The 20909-nt window shown below is 37.0% G+C and overlaps 1 protein-coding gene across 1 annotated transcript; it reads left to right on the forward strand.

Annotated features, from left to right (window-relative positions):
- The first annotated feature begins 26 nt into the window (after positions 1-26).
- On the forward strand, positions 27-19659 carry nagpa (N-acetylglucosamine-1-phosphodiester alpha-N-acetylglucosaminidase). The gene is made up of 11 exons (XM_056762273.1): positions 27-196; positions 5513-5995; positions 9023-9162; positions 9351-9459; positions 10361-10489; positions 10589-10791; positions 12050-12097; positions 12316-12444; positions 12740-12871; positions 15441-15522; positions 16196-19659. The coding sequence occupies exons 1-11, from the start codon at positions 108-110 to the stop codon at positions 16416-16418; spliced, it is 1767 nt and encodes a 588-aa protein (XP_056618251.1). The 5' UTR covers positions 27-107; the 3' UTR covers positions 16419-19659.
- Positions 19660-20909: the final 1250 nt, after the last annotated feature.

Raw genomic sequence — 20909 nt, forward strand, 5'->3', positions numbered from 1 at the left:
ACTCAGCTGGCGTAACCACGTGATTCACATCATATGACAAGGCACATTAGGAAGTCCTTCCACTGAAGAGGATAGCTGTTCTTTTTCATCCACTTTTGAATATATCTATGGCCACATCGTCCGTGAATTTCGAACTTATTTTTTTATTTGTTTTATGTTTACGAGAATGTGGTTTGTCCCAGTGCAAAGACATCCGGTAAGCACGTCTTCTTTAGTGTAGTCTTGAGTAACTGATTAACACTCTTAAAGGTGTATCGTGTTATTTAACGTCAGGCATGCAGACCTGCTTAGCAGCTTGTAAATATGGTAACCTAACTGTGTTTATTACTTATTTATTCTAATATATCGTATTTACCTGTCTCGACCCTAACATCTCAGTTAGCTTAATACATTAAACGACAAACGTGAAGTCATTTCCGGGTTTGCAGGAATTTAAGGATATGACCATAATACGTAACATTTGCTGCGTCTGAATTTCGGACATTCGTCACAACGCGTTTAATGCAATGTGGCTTTATGGATTGTTTAATAAAATGGTTGAACATTTTCATTTTTACTTTATTCGTCATGTTTTTGTATTAGTTTTTAATAAAGAGAACAAAACCACTGGTTGCCACGTTTATTTTATTACGTTTAATACAAGTATTTTATATATTTAAAATAACGAACAACTGCCTATACATTCATTTAATCTGTTAAGTCTCACAAAGTAGAAAATAACTGTCAACAAGAACAAAGTATAAACGTGAATTCGTGGCATTAACCTGGGCTGCGTTCAACCCCGAAAAAAACGTTGCAAAACCATTTTTAAACGGAAACGGTGGTGCGGTTGAACACCTTGTTTTGATGACGCAAGAGTTGAACTATGGCATCTGAGATGGCCATTCTTTGTGTTCTTTTTGAATAATTTTCGAATCCTGATGAAATCGGTATAAAAACTTTTGAGTACTGCTAAATAATCTCTTCTAATATCTTCAATTGTTGCGTATACCGAGCAGCAGGGGACACATTTAAACAGCTTTACATGGACCATTGTGCGTACTGTCTCTTTAATACCGCGTGGGTTATACACATGTTGCTGCTGATTGGGCTCACAATTTTGACTCGTCCACCAAACAAGAGAAAACGTATCTCAAATCCTGTACCACATCGTTGCAAATTCTAGGAAACGTGTCGTTCACCGTTGCGCACTGGTTTGAGCTTGAACATGCCCCTGATTACATTAACGTTCACTTTCCACCAGCAGATTCTAATCAGACGGTTATTCGCAGTGTATCATGGGAAATATTGAGTGAACGAGTGTACATTGGATGTACACTTAAAATCAGAATGCATTGTGGGTAAAAAGTAATGAAAGAATGTTTGGAATGGGTTGTTCACTCAGAATAAGGACAACACTACAAAGTGGTCGACATCTTATATAGTGCACTAAATAGGAGATGGGGGAGAATTCAGACACAGCTCGTGTCCTCTGTTTTAAAAGACTCACCCTGCGTTCCAATTCGCCTACTTATGCCATGCCATAATAGTAGGTTCCTTATTTGTGTTGGAATAGTAAGTACTTTTGAGTGCATGACAAAAGAGATTGCACACACTTGGGCATACTAACAGTAAGTGGAAGTGGCCATTGTTGTCTAGACAACATTGTGGCCAATAACTGTCATACACATCAAAACAAAGCCCTTCTTTCCATTAATTATTAATAATTTTGTATGTAATGTTTAATGAATACTTAAATTTGTTAATTTAGTGACTCATGAGTTACATCATTTATTAATGCATTGGAGTGACACCAATCTCCGCCTACTCGTGGTGAGTTCTGGGTAATATCAACCATTAGAGTGTGCCTTGTTCAGCACTTTGAATTCCTACCGGAAGTAGTAGACCATCCAGGAATCTTTGGAATAATATTTTCAACATACTACGATTCTGGACATACTAATTCTACTTTTGAATACAATTAATGACGGATAGTATGCGGATTGGAACGCAGGGCTGGGCTGTGGCTGAAACCACTCGTTATTTATATGTATTGTACTATATTGGGTCCTTTCCCTGACCCCTCTCTCATCCACTTAGCTTCCTGTCCTTTCCAAAAATAATGTCTGTCAAATAAAGGCCAAACACCAAAAATAAATCTTTAAAAAATAAAGAATCAGCTTTGTCATGTTTGTTCTTGTTGACAGTTATTTTATACTTCTAAAGAATATTCAGATTTATTGAATGAGATGAACAGTAGTGTTTTATTTTAAATATAAAAAAATAATTGTATTAAATGTGATTAATAAGCATGCTTGCAAATACATGTGACGGTTGTTTTGTTCTCTTTATTTTTAACTAATACAATAAACATCACAAATAAAGTGTAAATGAATTTGAGTTTTTTATTAAACAATCCAGAAAGCCACACAGGTGAAAGCCAATCGTTATGTTGATGACAAGCGGATTCTGTAGGCGCACAAGCCTGCATACGATGCATCCTTGATATAACGAGATATTGATATGTTCTTGTGTTCTTGAGAATGGGAACTAGACTTTGACGGTTATTAATGATGTAGAGCAAGAACACGAGGACACTAGACCACTGAAGAATGCATATTGAGAAACGGCCTCTCACTAATTTTCATTCACTTCTTCCCCATATAGTGGACTAAAATTCGATATATAGGGAATAGTGAAGGAGGGAATGAGGGAGCAGTTTCAAACACAGCATTACTTTTAAGTTTTCGAGAATCTTTTCGCCACTCACAGAGATTATCCAATCAGAAAACACAGGCTGTGCAACTCTCAGCTAATGGCGGTAATTTTGGGAGAACTATGTTTGCTTAACCAAATAAAGTTAAGGGAGAGAAACCTGTTCAGAAACAGGCGCGCTTTGAAAGCGTCTTCTTGTGTCACGCATTGGTTCCAACAATAACCCTCTGCAAGGAACCCTCTCAATATGGATCTTATAAATAGAACTATAAATGTAAAGTTTATTTTGCTTCTGTTATTTCCACAGGCTGATGTTGGGATTTAATTAGGCTTTGCATACAAACACTAGCTATGTTTCAATCTACAACCAGTTTGCATATTAAGTTTGCATGATGTGTAAGGATAGCAGTGCCACTTATCTCAAACTTAACAAGGATTGCACAACCAAGCATGTTGAGCTAAACATCTGCTGGTCCTCAATTGATTTTTACTTTTTATTTCAAATAAGCATGTCTTCAGGTCAAACTGAGAAATATTCAAAACAACAGGTGTCTTTAAAAGAGATATGAGCTCATGAAAATGTGCTTTTGTTGCGAAACACAGCCACATCTTCATGTTACTGTAAAAGTTTATTGGTTTGATCTCCAGGAAACACACATACCCATTAAAAATGTATAGATTGAATGAATTGCTTTAGATAAAAGTGTCTGTTCCACACAATGCTCTAAATTAGGGATGCACGATATTATCGGCAGGCAGATATTATCGGCAGATAATGGCTTATAAATTAATTATCGGCATCGCCCCGATAACAAAAAATAACACTGATATGCCTCGCCGATAGGAAGCGGTTTTAACTTATATGCGTTTGCGTCACTTTGCGTGTTTGTACTACAGCGAGCATTTCGGTGGTGTATTATATGGAGGGCAGGGTTTAAATTAGGGATGGGCATTTTTCAATAATTTAATATTCAAGCTCATGAAAAATGAATATTCTAATATTTGTTTATTTAAATTAAGTTAATAATGACGTACATTTTTCACAATTTCACATCAAGCTTATAATTACCATTAAATGTTCACAACACATTAATATTATATCCTGTGTATAGTTTTTTTAAATGTAGAAAATATAGACAAAACTGCATTTAAACCTACGCTTAGTGGGATAATGCAAAAAGAAAACATACATAACAAAATGAACAAAACGCAACGTACAGTGAGTATATTGACATTCTGTGTTATATAGCAATATTGTTTATTTTGTTTTACATGTTCTTGATAAGAACAACAAGAATATAGGGTAGGTCTATTTTACTCTGGTAAAAGTCTGTTGAACAAGCCGACAGTTAAAGCCGACAACGGAGAAACCATGCTGATCTTCTCTAACTCCCGGTAACAAAACCCAGATCTGACAAAAATATCTGGCTTTATTGGTTGTAATGTTGATAATAAATAAAGTCAACGGGCTTGATACCTCCAAGCCGACTGTTAAGATCCTAAAATATACCCCGCAACAAAGACAGAGCAATTATAGTGCTGTAGAAATTTCCTTATCAGCACCACATATAAAAAAAAATGTATTTGTCTTACTTAGCTTTACATAGCGTTTGCATTAATAAATAAGGTAGGCCTTTTTATTTCAACTAAGTTATGGAATCACAGCGCACTTTAAAATAGACAAAAATGGCAGGCGTGCAAATTTCATTACAGGATGTAACTTGAAGGCGACGACCCTAGTTGAACTTCTAGAAGGAAATCTCAGGCTTTTAGGTATAGAAAAAGGTGCCAGCCCTATGTTAAGGCCAAATTCATTAACATTAGTTGCAGTGAAATGTAGCCTACATTTTCATGTTTCAAGTTGTTCAATAACGAATATGAATTTAACAACCGCTACGAACAAGTTATGGTAGTAAATTAATTATTGTTAATCATTTAATATTACGTTAGTATTTTTTATACCTAATATAAGTAATGTGGCTCAAAAGTTTTGAAACATTTTAATATGGTGATGGAGCCGAGCATAACACGTGATCCGGGCATCCGGTGTGTAAATTTAAAATAATTAGACTAGCTTGCAATCTGAGTGAACAAAGATTTAGGAGATCTTAAAAATAAGAATATTATAATCACATTTTTAATATTCGAATAGTAATTGCGGAGTTGTAAAAGCAACACATTCGCACATTAACCGAGTGAGCAAAGAATTACATCTCTGCACACGTAAGCCACGCACTACCTATTTGATTAACTTTTTTTTACTAAAAAACGGAGTAAAAATAAAGTTAAATCCTGCCCATCGTCCATCGGGAGTAGACTGTGAACTTGAGCTCACGGTTGCTTTCCGTCTGTGCACTCTGCCATTTTGTAGTCTCCATTTCAAAGACACCATTGCTTAAGCAAGTCTGTGATCTCTTAAACCTCTGCACTTGTTGCTTCTTTAATTAATATGCACCAAATTCATTTTCCAAACGTTTTTTAAATTATTTAGTTTATCCTTATTTCAAAATGTGAGAAGGGACAGTCACTGAAGTGACCGGGCTATGCCCCCTTGTTTTTTTCTACTGGTTCATTGCTGGTGCTTGTTTTTTTCCCATGCAGCTTATATTTGCAACCAGAGCACCTTGGTTGAAAAGAAGCTGTCCAGCACCTGGCGGTATTAGCTGCGTAGAAACGCCCTGGTGAATATACAGCATATATCGGTATCGGCTTAATTGAGGTGGAAATTATCGGCATATCAGATATTGGCAAAATCCCATGTCGTGCATCACTACTCTATATAATTTTATCATATCAACTTTCCATGTTTTCTTTACAGAAACTCTTTGGATGAAGACCTGTTGTTGCCTTACACCAAATCCCACGGCCCATCACACTCCCATCGCCATGTGAGGGACTGTCAACCCATTGCTCATGGCAACGTAACCCACGAAACCTGGGCAACAAGCAATCACTCTAAATCCCCAGTGGTTGAGTCCAAGATATTCGTCTCCAGCATTTCAGATGACACTGGCACTGCCGGATGGAAAAGTGGCCACATCACAGTGGTTCATGACCCTCTAAGAACTGTGTCCATTCTGGAGCCAGGGGGTCCTGGAGGGTGCGAGCAGAACCACAAAGAGCTTGTGGAGGTTACTGCCAAAACTAAAAAGTGCCTTGTTGCTCAGAATGGAGGCTTTTTTCAAACTAACACTGGAGTGTGCTTAGGCAATGTTGTGAGTGATGGGAAACTGGTGAGGAACAGTGGTGGAGTTCAAAATGCCCAGTTTGGTATAAGAAAGGATGGAACCCTAGTGTTTGGGTAAGGCCACAGTCTGCAGTCTTTCCCCTGAGTGTTGCATTGATTTGCATTACCACACAGTCTCTGTGTCTGTGTCTCTGTGTCTCAGAGTGTCTGTGTTGAGAAACTTGTAAACATTGAAATTTGATCTAGAGTGGTTGGATGTGTACTTTTGAACTGGCTATAATTACATCGGGGTGAACATTTGATGGGACAGTTCATCCAAAAGTAAAAATGCTGATTTCTTGACCTTACTTGCTTGTATTTTTAAATCTATTTTAGATGTTTAGTTGCATCACTTTAGTTGACTCAGTCAAGTCAGAAAATGTTATGTTTGTAGTCATCATTAGCATATTAAATGAACACTCCACTTTTTTTGGAAATATGCTCATTTTCCAGCTCCCCAAGAGTTAATAAATTGAGTTTTACCATTTTGGAATGTATTGTGCCAGTCTACGGGTCTGGCAATATCACTTTTAGCATAGCTTAGAATAGATCATGAATCCAATTAGACCAGTAGCATCGCGTTCAATCATGACCAAAGAGTTTCAATATTTTTCCTATTTAAAAGTTGACTCCTCAGTAGTTATATCGTGTATTAAGAGAGGTGGAAAATAAAAGTTGCGATTTTCGAGGCTATACTATACTCCCATTCTGCTGTGATAATCAAGGAAGTTTCCTGCTGTAACATGGTCGCAGCAGGTTATGCAGTTAATGTGGAAATAGGCTAACTTCAGTCAACATATACAACTTACCTATCTTGGGACTAATTTCAGGCGTTGCGTTATAACACTGTGGATGCTGCAGTGTTCCTTTAACATACAACCTATGTTGTATGTCATATCAACACAAACTTAGTATTTAGCAGTTTAGCCAATCCTACATGTTGCTGCTGTTCTTTAGAAACCTTGTATCTCCATATTATGTGATTTTTTTTTTTTTTTTATTGCCATAAATCATTATTAGTCGCCTTTTATATTTGTCACTGGGTTTGCAAATCAGTATTTCAAAGTTCTTGTCTGAGGTTTCAGAAGGAGAGTTTAAAATGCAGAAATAAGTGAAACATCAAATAGGTCAGCTAAAGTGGCCATAACTCAGACAGTTTCTGCAAATCTCTTGTTTATCTTGAGTACTTACAGAATAGTATGGCCCCCTTCAAATATCCATAGAGTCTTTAGTTTGATCACATTTATAAAAGAAATATACAGCTGCACAATTGTACTGTGCTCACCCATTGCCAACAAAACATAGAAATATGACTCGGTTTCTTAAACCAATATTCGAAGTCAAATAAAGTACTACAGATTGTAGAAAGTGTCCCCTTTAATTTACTGAGACACATTAGGGCACTCCCTCTGATGTTAGCTTAACTTCTGAAAAATTCCAATCTGCAAATAAACACTTACACATTAAGTTCAGTCCAACTGAAGACCTATTTAGTGTAATAACTTCAAAATTCAAAATAATTTCAAAGCTGTTGCCTTTGCTTCTGTAGCAGTCAACACAACAAACCTCAACCTAAATATGGGTGCAGAATTTGGATGGAGGTAAGCCGTGGGAACGTAGAGCTCCAAGAACATCTGTTTCCTAAAATAGAAACCTTAAAAAAACACTGCAATGTTGTGTAACGCAACAGTGCTCTTCATAACAGGCAGTGGTTTGGAACTCGTTGTACTCAGGCTGTCTAAATATATCATTCATTATGACGTTGTTGGCTATTGCCCGGAAAGTTTCACTGTTAGATAAGGTGTTTACATAGTCTGTTTGGACATTCACCTGGATGAGGTGTAGGGTATTGAAGAAAACCGCGTAATTGTAGTCAGTGGAGTATAATAAACATGGTCAACCAGTAACACGGCAGTTTGTGTGTGTGCTTGAACTGGGAGTTTATATCTGTACTCCTTTTATTATCTTCATGCTAATTTCTCATTTATCTTTAATGCGTATATCCAAAATTAGGTACAGGACATTGAATAGACTTTGAATCGAAGATTTAAAATCAGTATTTAAGTTAATACATGCAGTAAGTTGTCATAATTGTGAGTTTGAGTTCATTTATTGTACACTCTTAAAAAAAGGTGCTTCGCAATGCCATAGAAGAACCTTTTCAGCTAAATTGTTCCATAAAGAACCTTTAGAATCCAAAGAACCTTTTTGTTTTTTAAGAGGAAAATGTATAGAAAATCAGAAAAAAATGAAATGTTCTCATAAGAACCTTTTAAGTAAATGATTCTTCTGTGACATTGCTGTGAAGAACCTTTTGTAGCACCTTTTTTAAAGTTTATATTCTAAAGCGATATAGACTAGTGTATATTCTAGTTATATAGTTCTCTGTTATATGGTCTATATTTTGAAGCGTGATTTGAATTTGAATTTGTCATTCACTTGTCCGAGAACAAAAATCACTGGTCCAAAGATTAAAAAAAGATATTGAATTTGAATTATAAAACCCGGGTAGAAAATAGCCTATTACTTATTGATTTGGATGTTTTTGAATGTTAAAACCATGCGAATGTCATAAGTAGACCTCATACAAAGGTATAAAAAAATAAAAAGGTCAGTTCATGAACAATAATAACAAAATAAAAATAATATTTTTTGAGATTAAGTTTTCCATAAAGACCAAATATAAGATTGTTCTTAAAATAAATAATAGTAAGTGCGTAATAATGTTCCTTAAGAAGTTCTCTTATATTTTTAAGAACATCTTCATTTTCAATAGAAGAATATGAAAGGCATATGCTTTGTAAATCGATCTTTAGGAAAAAAGAGTGGTCTTAAGAATTTTATCTTAAATTTGTATTTAAGGAAACATAAGGAAGTTAAGAGTTTTGTTAACCCAGCCCCAGTTCCGTTAAAAAAATTCCCCAAAGGCTGTGGCTTAAATTTATTCAGTGTAAAAAAAAAAAAGATTTCTTTTGTGTATAATACCACCTTTCAGATGCAAGCCCAGCAACTCATCATGAACTACCAGGAAACACCAGCCAGTTTTACATTCCTCCCACTAAATATTTGTCTTGATTTGGGTTTTATTTCTTCTGTTTGTAGGTATCTGTCTGAGGAAGATGTTATGGACCAGGTCAACCCCTTCGTACAGTTGATCAGTGGGGTGGTGTGGCTTCTGAGAGCCGGTGAGATCTACATCAATGAAAGCATCCAGGCAGAGTGTGACAAAACTCAGGAGACCGGTAAGATTTCAACACATTAAATTGTGTTTTTATTATAAGCCTATTTGTTTAGTTTGTTTGATCCAAACACTATGTCAGAACCTACTGTGCATATATTCAACTGCAGTTCATATACTACAGATTCATCATATTATTGACATCCACAAATAAACACATAAGGGAGATTGATTCGGTAATCAATGTTTCAGGAAAATTTCAGTACTTTGTGGACGTGGTGTCGGCCCGCACTGCGGTGGGTCACGATAAAGAGGGAAAGCTCATTCTCTTCCACGTCGATGGTCAGACGGATAACAGAGGGTAAGATGGACGTTGAACCTTAGTTGATCAGAGATGTTTATCGCTTTAAACATTGATTTCCTCCTCCACACACTGTGTACATGTTTTTTAAAGCGGTTAATGTCCTAGAATAAGCATTGCAAGAATTATTGCTTAAGAAGAGAAGGAAAGAACAGCAGACAGGAATAAATTGTATTGTAATGATTAAAGTCCTTGTTTAACACTCTTGTTACATTTAAGTCTTAACAGACTTACTTACATTTTATTACTATTTTCCACCCTCTCTGAACCCCAGACTACTGTACCTTTTTTAACTTTCATATCGCGCTGTCCTTTCAGAACATCGGCTGTCCATTTTTTTTTTCAGGAAATGGAAAAAACAGTAATTTTTAGAGTAATAAATAGTGTGTTGTCAAAGTTGACAAGCATTTTAAATGATCGTATTGGTTAGATATTTGCTAAACCCAGTGACAAACATGAAGAGTGACTTTTAATATGGAGAGATTTCAGAATGACAGCAGCGATATGTAAATGATGGTTGTGATGATAGGCAGACATCTGTGTAGTGGCAGAGTAGAAAAGGAAAACTAACTTAGCAAGCTTAGCACATGCTAGAGTACATGTCTAACCATATTTTACATCATTAAGCAGACATTTTTTACTAAATCTTCGAAAATTAGTCAAATGAATACTCCATCCTGTTCTTTCTGCTTATGGATCTGATATCAAGATTTTCAAATCAAGTTTTTGTAGCTTGATTTATGTTAATAATCTGGGTGTATTGGTATTAAGAACATGTATGTCATAACACAACTCTTTTCTAAGCAGATCCTGCTTTCATTGATATGTGAAAACACTTGAAAGCAGTAGCTGGTGTGCACGAACAGTTCATCTTGTGTTTACTAAAGTTAGGTCTTTGCAGAATGAATCTCTGGCAAGTGGCAAAGTTTCTAAAGGATCAGGGTGTCATCAACGCCATCAATCTGGATGGAGGTGGCTCGGCCACCTACATCCTCAATGGATCCCTGGCAAGTTACCCCTCAGATCACTGGTGTGTACATGCATTTACCTCAACATATGCAAAATATATAGCATATCACTCTCTGCGCTGGGTTCTAGTTTGATCAACATAATTTTTTACAAAATCCAGTCCAGATACTATGTGGCGCTGTCCACGGACCGTATCCACTGTGCTGTGTGTTCATGAGAAGCTGTGCCAGCCAGAGGACTGCAGCGGGCATGGACGCTGCCTAGATGGTCAGTGCGAGTGCCAGCAGGGCTGGAGCAGACCTGGATGTGCCAATCTCACATGCCAGAGCCCAGAATGTGGCGATCACGGGATCTGCACTGAGAGTGAGTCATTATGTTGCTCTCTATAATACTTTTCTCTATATATGGAAAATAATGACAGATTTTGATTTGTGAATTTGATGTAAACTCACCTAAAGGATTATTAGGAACACAATAATAATACTGTGTTTGACCCCCTTTCGCCTTCAGAACTGCCTTAATTCTACGTGGCATTGATTCAACAAGGTGCTGAAAGCATTCTTTAGAAATGTTGGCCCATATTGATAAGATAGCATCTTGCAGTTGATGGAGATTTGTGGGATGCACGAAGCTCCCGTTCCACCACATCCCAAAGATGCTCTATTGGGTTGAGATCTGATGACTGTGGGGGCCATTTTAGTACAGTGAACTCATTGTCATGTTCAAGAAACCAATTTGAAATGATTCAAGCTTCGTGACATGGTGCATTATCCTGCTGGAAGTAGCCATCAGAGGATGGGTACATGGTGGTCATAAAGGGATGGACATGGTCAGAAACAATACTCAGGTAGGCCGTGGCATTTAAACGATGCCCAACTGGCATTAAGGGGCCTAAAGTGTGCCAAGAAAACATCCCCCACACCATTACACCACCACCATAATTGCTTTAATGAGAAATTGAACAGGTGTTCCTAATAATCCTTTAGTTGAGTGTACATCACAGATGTTTCTGAGATATGTTACTCAGAAACATGCAAAAATGTCCCAGAATCATCTCTAATCTACAAAGGAGCCTTAAAAGGCCTCTGCTTTAAGTGCCTGTACATCCATTACTTTGTATGAATGTCATTGTACACTAGCGATGCCACAATACTCAATAAAATATTGAACCGTTCGGTACGACCTCCACGGTAAGTGAATTGTAAATTGTAAATTGCGGTTTTCCGGAAGATGCTTATTTTACTTGCACGTCCCAGTGTAAATCTTTACATTTACTCAATACAACAGGAATTTGTACAAGTTGATTTTTATTAAGATAATAAAATAAGTCAAGTAAAATAAAGAGAAATTAAGTAAAACTTAAGTTTTTACTGTTCCTGTCACATAAAACAATGAAAAAGCACTTTAATGTGCCGAAGCCATCAGAACCGAACTGAAAACCATGGGCGAAAAACCGAGGTTTGTATTGAACCGTTGGTAAGCTGTATTGTTGTATCCCTATTGTCCACAAATACTACTACTTTGTGGTTAGTTATTTTTTATTTAACAAAGAAAACAAAATAGATTGTATATAGGTTTTTTGATAACCCCATATCTTATATTATCCCTCTCTTTCGGTCAGATGGGTGTGTTTGTGATTCTGGATGGAGGGGTTTAAACTGTAGCCAAGGTAATTGCAGTACATGTCCACATGGCTGATACAAGTTTGATCTTTAGTAAAGCACAGACTGCCTTATTTAATGTGTTCAGTCCATTACATTGTTACATTAGTGCTTGTGTTATATCACTAGAGATTACAACATGTTATTGCAGTCTGTGGTTTTAATTACACTGAATTTATGCTCAAACCAATATGTTTGTAAAAATGATCTGTCTGTATCTGTACAGAATGTGAGTCGGGTTTCTATGGCGATGGATGCAATCAATCATGCACATGTACAAAGGGGGGCTTGTGTGATCCGGTTCACGGACGGTGCACCTGTCGTTCTGGTTTCCATGGAGATTCCTGTAACCAAGGTATGAAGTCATATCTCACAAACACCTAACACATCTTTTACACAAACATGTTTTTTATCTGAATGCTTTAATTTATTGAAAAATATTAGCAGGTACATTTTTTTGGTAAAGGGAAAGAAAATGCACAAAACATATATGTGGGCATTTTAAGAACATTTAGTTAACCATTCGGATACAGTGCATGCATAAAAGACATTCAGCATACTATAGAGGCTTACTACAGAAATGGTAATACGAGATAATATTATAATATTTCTAAATTTGTGTTGCTTCTGCTTTCTCTGTCACACCCCAGAGTGTCCTTTAGGCTTCTATGGGCTGAACTGTGAGCAGCCGTGCCAGTGTGATAACATGTGCCCGTGTGACTCTGTTACTGGGAGCTGTAATACTACATATGAGGGAGAGAGAAACATCAGCCTGCACAGAGGTTCAGTACAATATACCCCCCATTAGCACTCACACGACATGTAAACAACAGATTCCATGTTTGATGTCTCTATAGTTCATTTTAGTGTTCACACTTCCTCAGCACATAACTCACTTCACTTATAGCTCTCGCTATCTGCATTCCTCATTTGCTTACTACCCTTACTGTGTGTGTGTGTGCGCGCACGCTGGTGTCTGGCTGTCCTTTTGTGATGTGGATCATGACACATATATTAGCTGGAACATGTTTTGTTTGTGGGTTTATCGAAGCTGCTTTTTTCCACTAAGGTTTTGTGTTGAGTTTTCCAGTGTTGTGATTTGGGTGGAATGGTTTTCGCATTGTCGTGTTACCAGCCTCTCTATGGTGATATCAAATGAAAATCATTTCACAGCCTACATCGACAGCTGCTTTCTAGAAAACAGACCTCGTGGATCATCGATCAACCTAGTAGCCCTTATTTTTATGATTAGACAGACCTGGTTATCTGTGTCAGCACCAGGAAAAAGAAACAGGCGGCTCTGTCCATTCCAACTTTTTGACCTCTGTCGTTTAAGTTGAGAAGATGCTTTCTTAAGCTTCTTTGCAGAGATTGTAGTAAACTCCAAAAGCCTGTGTGTGTAGTTGTATCATTTAGTATGTGTATAGTGTCCTCCCCCCCAGTAAGAAACTGTGGACACGGTAATGGACACATGATGATGATGTGTTTGCTGACTTTGGCAATCACACTAAAAACATCAAATCATTTCATTATACTGACAAAGACAGCTTATTCAGGAGGTTATTAACTGAGCGGAGTCAATTTTATCCACCCCCAGTTCTTATTTCCCACAATAATGAGGCTGTCTATGTCAATATGATAAATTGCTTTATGACACATGCTTGCTTGTGTGATCTCAAACAATTATTTTGATGAACTCAAATTAAATTCTGAGTCAGAAATTTAGTGGGTTGTTAGAATCCCAAGTTGGTAAACCCGAATCCGTTAATAACCCCTGAATACTGATGCTGTCATAAAAGACAAAATTGTTTTTGGTGTGAAATCATAATAAACATCGTAAGTGAAAAAAAAATGCATATTCTAGCTCCGCATGCAGTAACAGATGTACAGTGCCTTGCAAAGGTATTCATCCCCCTCATTTTATTCACATTTTGTTATGTTGTGGCCTTATCTTGAACTATTTTAAATGATTTATTTTACATTAATCTACACTCTACAATAATGTTAAGTCATCGACTTAGAACTTTGCAAATCTATTATAAATAAAAAACTAAAATAAGGACATTGCATAAGTATTCATACCCTTAACTCAGTAGTTGGTTTAAGCACCTTTACCGTCTCAAATCTTTTTGGGTATGATGTGACAAGCTTTTCACATCTGAATTTCGCCATTCTTCTTCTCAGATCCTTTCAAAATCTATCAGGTATGATGGAGATAATCAGTAGACAGACATTTTTAGGCTCATACAGAGATGTTCAGTTGGGTTCAAGCCCAAGCACTAGCTGGGCCACTCAAGGACATTGACAGAGTTGTCAATAAGCCACTCTCGCATTGTTTTAGCTGTGTGCTTAGGATCATTGTCATGTTGAAGAATGAACCTTCTGCCCTGTCTCAGGTTCTGAATGTTCTGGGCTAGGTTCTCTGTATTTTGTGCCATTTACCTTTTCTTCTACTGTGACAAATGCCCAAGTCCCTGCTGCTGAAAAACACCCCCCGCATCATGATGCTATTTTCACCAAACTTTACTGTTGAGACAGTATTGTACAGGTGTTGAGCAGAGTCTGGTTTTCTCCAGACATGATGCATGAAACTGAGATTCATCAGAACAGAGAATCTGATTTCTGAAAGTTTGAAATGTACGTTTTTGCATATTTCAAGTTTTCATGTGTCTTCACTGAGCAAAGACGAGTCTTGCAGTGATGTGTTCTTCTGCAAGTTCCTACCATTTACATATATGACCAATAGAGCTCAAACAGAGTGATCATCAGCTTCTTGGTCACAGCAATAACAAAGACCCTTCTCCATTGATGTATCAGTTTGGGCAGGAGGTCAGCTCAAGTAAGAGATCTGGTGGTTCCAGACCTCTTTCATTAAGGATTAATGGCTACATGCTTCTGTGAAACTTCAATACAGCAGATTTTTTTCAGATGTCTTCCCCTGAGCTCTACTGGCAGTTAATTTAACCTTATGTCTTTTTTTTACTTTGATATGCATTTTTAGCTGTTACACCTTTTATTGAGAGGTATATGCCGCTCCAAATCATACTTATTCAATTGAATATGCAGGTAAGCTCCACTTGTTGTCGTGTAGAAACATCAACAAGCAATTATTGTTGTCATTATTGTGCGTGGAGTTTGGATTAATGTAATTTTTCTTTAATATAAAGTAGTTTAAGATAGGGCAGCAACATAACAAAATGGCAATAAAATGAAGGGGTATGAATACTTTTTCAAGGGTCTGTATGTTCTGGGTTTGGACCTATGTCCAGATTACAGTAATAAATGTCTGTTAAAGAATTATTGTCCTAACAAGAGATTTGATTTGATTGTTTTTTTTCCACAACATTTCAGCTGGTCACTGTTTGGCTACCCAGTTGTGGAGGGAATGGAGGCATGTAGAGGAAAGTAAAACTCCCAGACCCTATTTATCTGAGTAAGTGCTCTAAACTTAGACCAATATAGCTTGTTTATATTTTTTGTATATTTTGGGTAAATATTATGAATGCATTTTATTTCGGTCCATATATTAACAAATAGATAGTTGGTGGAAAAGAAGACATACTTTGTCTCTAAGTTTTAAATATATACAGTAAATTTACCTTTGGGTAAATATTGGTCATTATAAATCCATGTTGGTTGACCGGTGCCACTGACCTCACTGTAAATGCTAAATCACCACACGAATACATCGGCACCATAACATCTTGAAGTGTATTTTAATGCCATAGTCTCCATAGCTTTACACTTTACCAAGAGCTCTGATAACATAAAAAAGATATTATCTCGAACAGCTTCTCATTTAAACCTGTCCATATGTGTGCATCCAAGTAACTTGATTATCGCCATGGAAATGCACTCTGACAAATTCCAGACCCGTGTTTAGTAGAACCCGTCTGAACTGAGTGCCCTCACTGTACTGGTAAACAACTCTGCCGCAGTGGAGTGGCAGAGATGAATTTATTAGTCAGCTCAGCCTTTCAAATGCAAGTAAGGGATTGTATGATGTTACCATGGCTACAGTCAAGTGATTTGTGGGCAGCGGCGGTGGAGTCAGAGGTCAAATTGCAACTCCTCACCCTGGGAGTGTTTTGTTTGTGTGTGTGCAGACAAAGCTGGTTGGTTGTCTGCGCTATCCTGGCAATGTCGCTGCTGGCCAGCCTCGCCGGTAACCTAATCCAGACGTGCAGAAAATGCAAAACGGGCGGAAAAAGGGAGGGCTACTCCTACTTGCCATTGGGAGAGATCAACGGGGCCGCAGAGCGTGGCAGAGGTCAGAGGACAAAGCCTGGGAAAAATATATTTCAAGCAGAAGACTCGGACTCCTCGTAATGGCAAAGTGCGTGCGAATGTGTGCACGGGTTCACACCACTGTGCCAATCACCAGAGGCCAGAATGCCTCAATAACTACACCTGGCTGGGCAATTTCAAGACACTGACTGGCAGAGAGATGTAGGCACTGTGTCATGGGCCCCATCTACATTAGCACAGGCACTTTTTCTTCTAGGAGAGGAGGATAAAGGGTTTGTTTATTCTTGCTGTGAATCGATGAGCTTTTGGAAAGCTCTCGTCGTAGTTGGAGCGGGACATCTAACTGAAAATGAGGGAATGAAATGGGCGTTAGACTCCAAACAGATGTCCACCCGACTCCACAGATTCCACATTCACCCCAGCTGAGCCTATAACCTTGAGCCAGCCCTGTTCACACATGCCAAGTGCCCTGGTTGTCCAGTCCGACTGAATCATGCATTTGTTTGTTTGAGGTTTGTACTTTGATTTTATAGCAGCTGGTCACAATACAAGGATTAGTTTCTTATGTAATTCATGATTCAAACCATGCTGAAAGTATTATATCATTGACCTCAATAAAACCTTTCATTAAGATAACCAAGATAAATAGCAATATCACGACAAAGCCTTTTTATTCAGTTTATGGGTTCCACCCGTTGCCATGGGATCAGACTAGTTTTGAACTATGAACCCATTTTCTGCGAAATCCTTCCTGCATGAACTTGCCAAACTGCTATTTTGAAACGTTTTATCGAATTAGGTTTTTTCCTTTTTTCACCAGAGGTCATTCGGTTTTCCAACATCGTCCCTTTTGTTTCTGTATAAGCTTTGCCAGCCCTTGCCTGTCTTATCATGGCGCTTCTCTGTTTTGCATGTTGTCCCACACACTTTAAATCAGATGTTATAAATAATCCAGGCCTGGATTGTTTTCTCATTCTGCAGAGATTTTGAGTTTTTCAGTGTCACAAGTTTTAAAGCAGTAAATCCAGATTTTGGGGTGAGATTTGAGTAGTATGGTTCTGTTTTAGCTCTGCAACATGACATATTATGGAAGAGGAACATTTATTTGAGACGGTTTTACAGTTGGTTCCCCTGCGGTTTCCTGTTTGACATCATAAAAAAGATTTTTGGCTCGTCTCTGATGTTTGAAGAGGTGGTTTAAAGAGGTTATGTGAGTAAAAACATACAGGGGGTTGCAGTGAATATTAAGAAACTTGTCAGACATGAATGTACAGGTCCAAAATAAAAATATATTCATGAAAAATTTGCATAGAAAATGCACTGTTTTGTGCGTTGTCATAACATTAAGGGGTAGTTCACACTTACCCCCATTGACTTCCCTTGTATGGACACAAAACCACATTTCTCAAAATATCTTTTACGTTTTGAACCCCATGAAGCCAATTTCTGTAAATAATGTCAAAATAGTGACAAAAAGGAAATTTGGTAAGACTTATTTTACGGTGCTCTTGTTACGCATGTGACATGTATTTACTATAAATTAATTTCATGTAACTAATCCTAACCCTATAGTAAGTACGTGTGGTTAATTTGTATTACTCATGAGTGAATGTTTAATTACACTGTAACACGGGCATTGAAAAATAAGTGTAAGCACATATTTTTTTGGGGTCATCTGTCCCTTTAAGGAAATGTTTTAGAAATCATAATTTTAAAAAATATTGATTTTTCATGATGGAAGATTGTTCCGCTTTTCAATGTAAGGTGATTTATAGAAAAAAGTATTTGACTACATTGTATAATCCAATATATTTCTTTTCCTTTTCATTTTTGGGTGAAATTTATCTTGAACATGTTTTTGTGAAATCCAACTAAAATGTGTTTGTTTTTGGTTACTGAGTTATACTGAAGACATAACAAAAGGTGTTTGTCTACAGCTTGATACATTTGACTGTTTATTAACTTCCACCTGGCTCACTGCCTGTTTTGCATATGATCCTCTGCGAATTACCTCTGAGCCGTAAGTGTAAAACAGCCGGACACAAAAACCTCAATTCAATTTTTTTATGTGTTTGTTATTTCAATGAAATCCAGAAAATAGATGCTGCAGGGGTTAGAGAGGGTGCTTCTTTGCTTCGCGCTGGCCCTGATGCTAATAAGTGTGGTGGAGGTTATCTCGCCACAAATTTTGAGCAATTGATCGTGTTGCTTTTGTTATGCGACAAGCTGAACGGTACATTCGATTTGTTGTGCGTTAATTGAATGTGGCTAATTATGGTAATCATGGAAATCCGTGTTAGTCAGCCTTATTTTCTTATGGATCACTTTAATTTAAATTGTTTGCTGCTTGTCAGGTTGACTTGAAATTAAGGGGAGTTACAACCTGGAAACAGCATGTATGCTTGGCCTGCTCATTTAATTAGTCAGTTTAGGAGTACTTGAGTGTAGTTTGGCTCTGCTTATGATCCTGAGTTCATCCGCAATCAATGACAGAAGTCCTTTTAGATCCTAGAGAAAGTTGAAGACCACATGCCTACATAATATAATCTATGAGAATGCTTCTATGAAATGTTATGTGATGTATATATCATTTTTATGTCAAATCTTCTACAGAGGACCCTTGCTTTCCATCTGAATAACAATGGGTCAGTGATTCAAATTTAGTGTCTGTTTGATCAATACAAAGATTGTTGTATAGTTTTGATCACATTTACATTTTCATTTAGGCATTTGGCAGATGCTTTTATCCACTTACATTCCTTTTATCCTATACATTTTTCATAGGTATTTGCAATCCCCTGGGATTGAACCCACAACCTTGCGTTGTTAACGCAATGCTCTTACCACTAAGCTACAGGAAAGCTAATGACAGTGTTTTATTATTATGGCAAATGGAAATTAATGACTTGTCTTTTTTCAAGATAATTTAACGGTGTGTCCAATAGAAAAGGCGTGTTCAATACAACAAATGTGTTTCACAGAACAGATGGTTCCTGAAGATAATGGATTCAAATGTTGGGCTAAGTTACATTAAACTAAGTGCATGCAGTTTATCAACACATCTGATTAAAGTGCTTCTATATATAATACATTTTTATTTCATTTTAACGCAAGATTGTTAGCTAAATTTAAATGTCATGCCAAATCAAACTATCGCAAAGAGTATTTTCCTTGTACTATACCCTAAACTTCCATGCATATTTTGACAAACATTTATTGGTTGAGCCCAGATGAGAAAAAATTTGCCAGATTAAAGAGAATGTAAAAAAGATTTTTTAAATACATTGTATTTCTATAATTAAATAAATATCTTTGAACATTGTTTTTTCTTACCGCTTGCTTCTTTATTTGGTTATTTTTTGACCCCTGCAGTTTTACTATCACAGGTTTGCATTATGTCCACCATAAGGCCTATTGATGTGTAAGTGCACTATTTCATGGTTTATTACTTTTTTCGTGTTGGTTAATATCTTATTTTTATAATGTGAAAAGATTTATAATGTGACACTACAAATATTTTTTCCAGGCCCCAGCTTGTGTGTGGTGTGCATATATTTTTAGATCTTTGGTACATGTACAAGATTGCTACAACATCCTATGTTTTTAGCTCATCATTACTTTAGTACTCAAAACAACAGACTGCCCTATAGCCGTAGAACCTGTATTACTGACTGAGAGGATGTAATGCCTGGTGGCTCTCTTACTCATATAGACAAGCCTACCTCTTTGTCATCTTCACATGATGCAATCATCTGCCCAGATGTCAGCTTCTTCTGATAATTTTTGTCTCCTTGATCACTGACCATCCAAACACAGTCCTTTGTATGTATTAACATCTCAAACACGTATTCAAAAAATTCAACGCACTCTTTTATATAATTTTAGTACACTTTTATTGGTTCTGACGCACATAAAATGCATTTTGGACAGGTCTCAAACAACATCTTACACAGACAGGCAGTTCATGCTATTCTTAAATCGAAAATGCAATATACCAACTAATAAAGAATTTCTGAAATTCAAGTTATGCTTTAGATTCAGCATAGAACAACTTTTTTTACTTATCGGACTTTTGGCCTCTACTGGGAAAAGAAAAGTAAATAATAGAAATAAAATCATGAGATTATGCTTTAACTAGAATCACACTTCCGTGTCTGTAACACAACACATGCCATTGGACCAACTGTGCTTTTGTGCCTCGTTTTTGTTTGTGCCACATAAGATATGGGATCTATCTGACTATTGCACAACACGTTTGGTACATATAAACATTGACAGAATTACTTCACAGTGCAGTGGACGTCAGTGCGGTTTACAGTGTGGTGCATAATATGTAATGTTAGGAATGTTCTAATGAACAATATGTTCTGTTTTTGTTCTGTTTGATAAAAATCAGTGCACACAATAGATTGTGATCTCTTCAGATAAGATTCTGGTGGAAATAGGGAATTTTTGTATGTGATAATATAAACTTTACTTCGTTTAAAGAAACAGGACAGAAGATGAACATGATCTGTTACGCATGTCATATTGCATAAATGCAACAAGCAACTATCCAGACATTATGTGTTT

Source organism: Triplophysa dalaica, chromosome 12 (assembly GCF_015846415.1).
Source record: "Triplophysa dalaica isolate WHDGS20190420 chromosome 12, ASM1584641v1, whole genome shotgun sequence".
Classification (NCBI taxonomy): Eukaryota; Metazoa; Chordata; class Actinopteri; order Cypriniformes; family Nemacheilidae; genus Triplophysa; species Triplophysa dalaica.

Excerpts from the sequence above, each read along its gene's own strand:
- nagpa (XM_056762273.1), top strand. The coding sequence starts at position 108 with ATGGCCACATCGTCCGTGAATTTCGAACTTATTTTTTTATTTGTTTTA. Across the intron at positions 9,163-9,350 it reads TGACAAAACTCAGGAGACCG|GAAAATTTCAGTACTTTGTG; the intron begins GTAAGATTTCAA and ends TCAATGTTTCAG. Across the intron at positions 9,460-10,360 it reads GGTCAGACGGATAACAGAGG|AATGAATCTCTGGCAAGTGG; the intron begins GTAAGATGGACG and ends AGGTCTTTGCAG.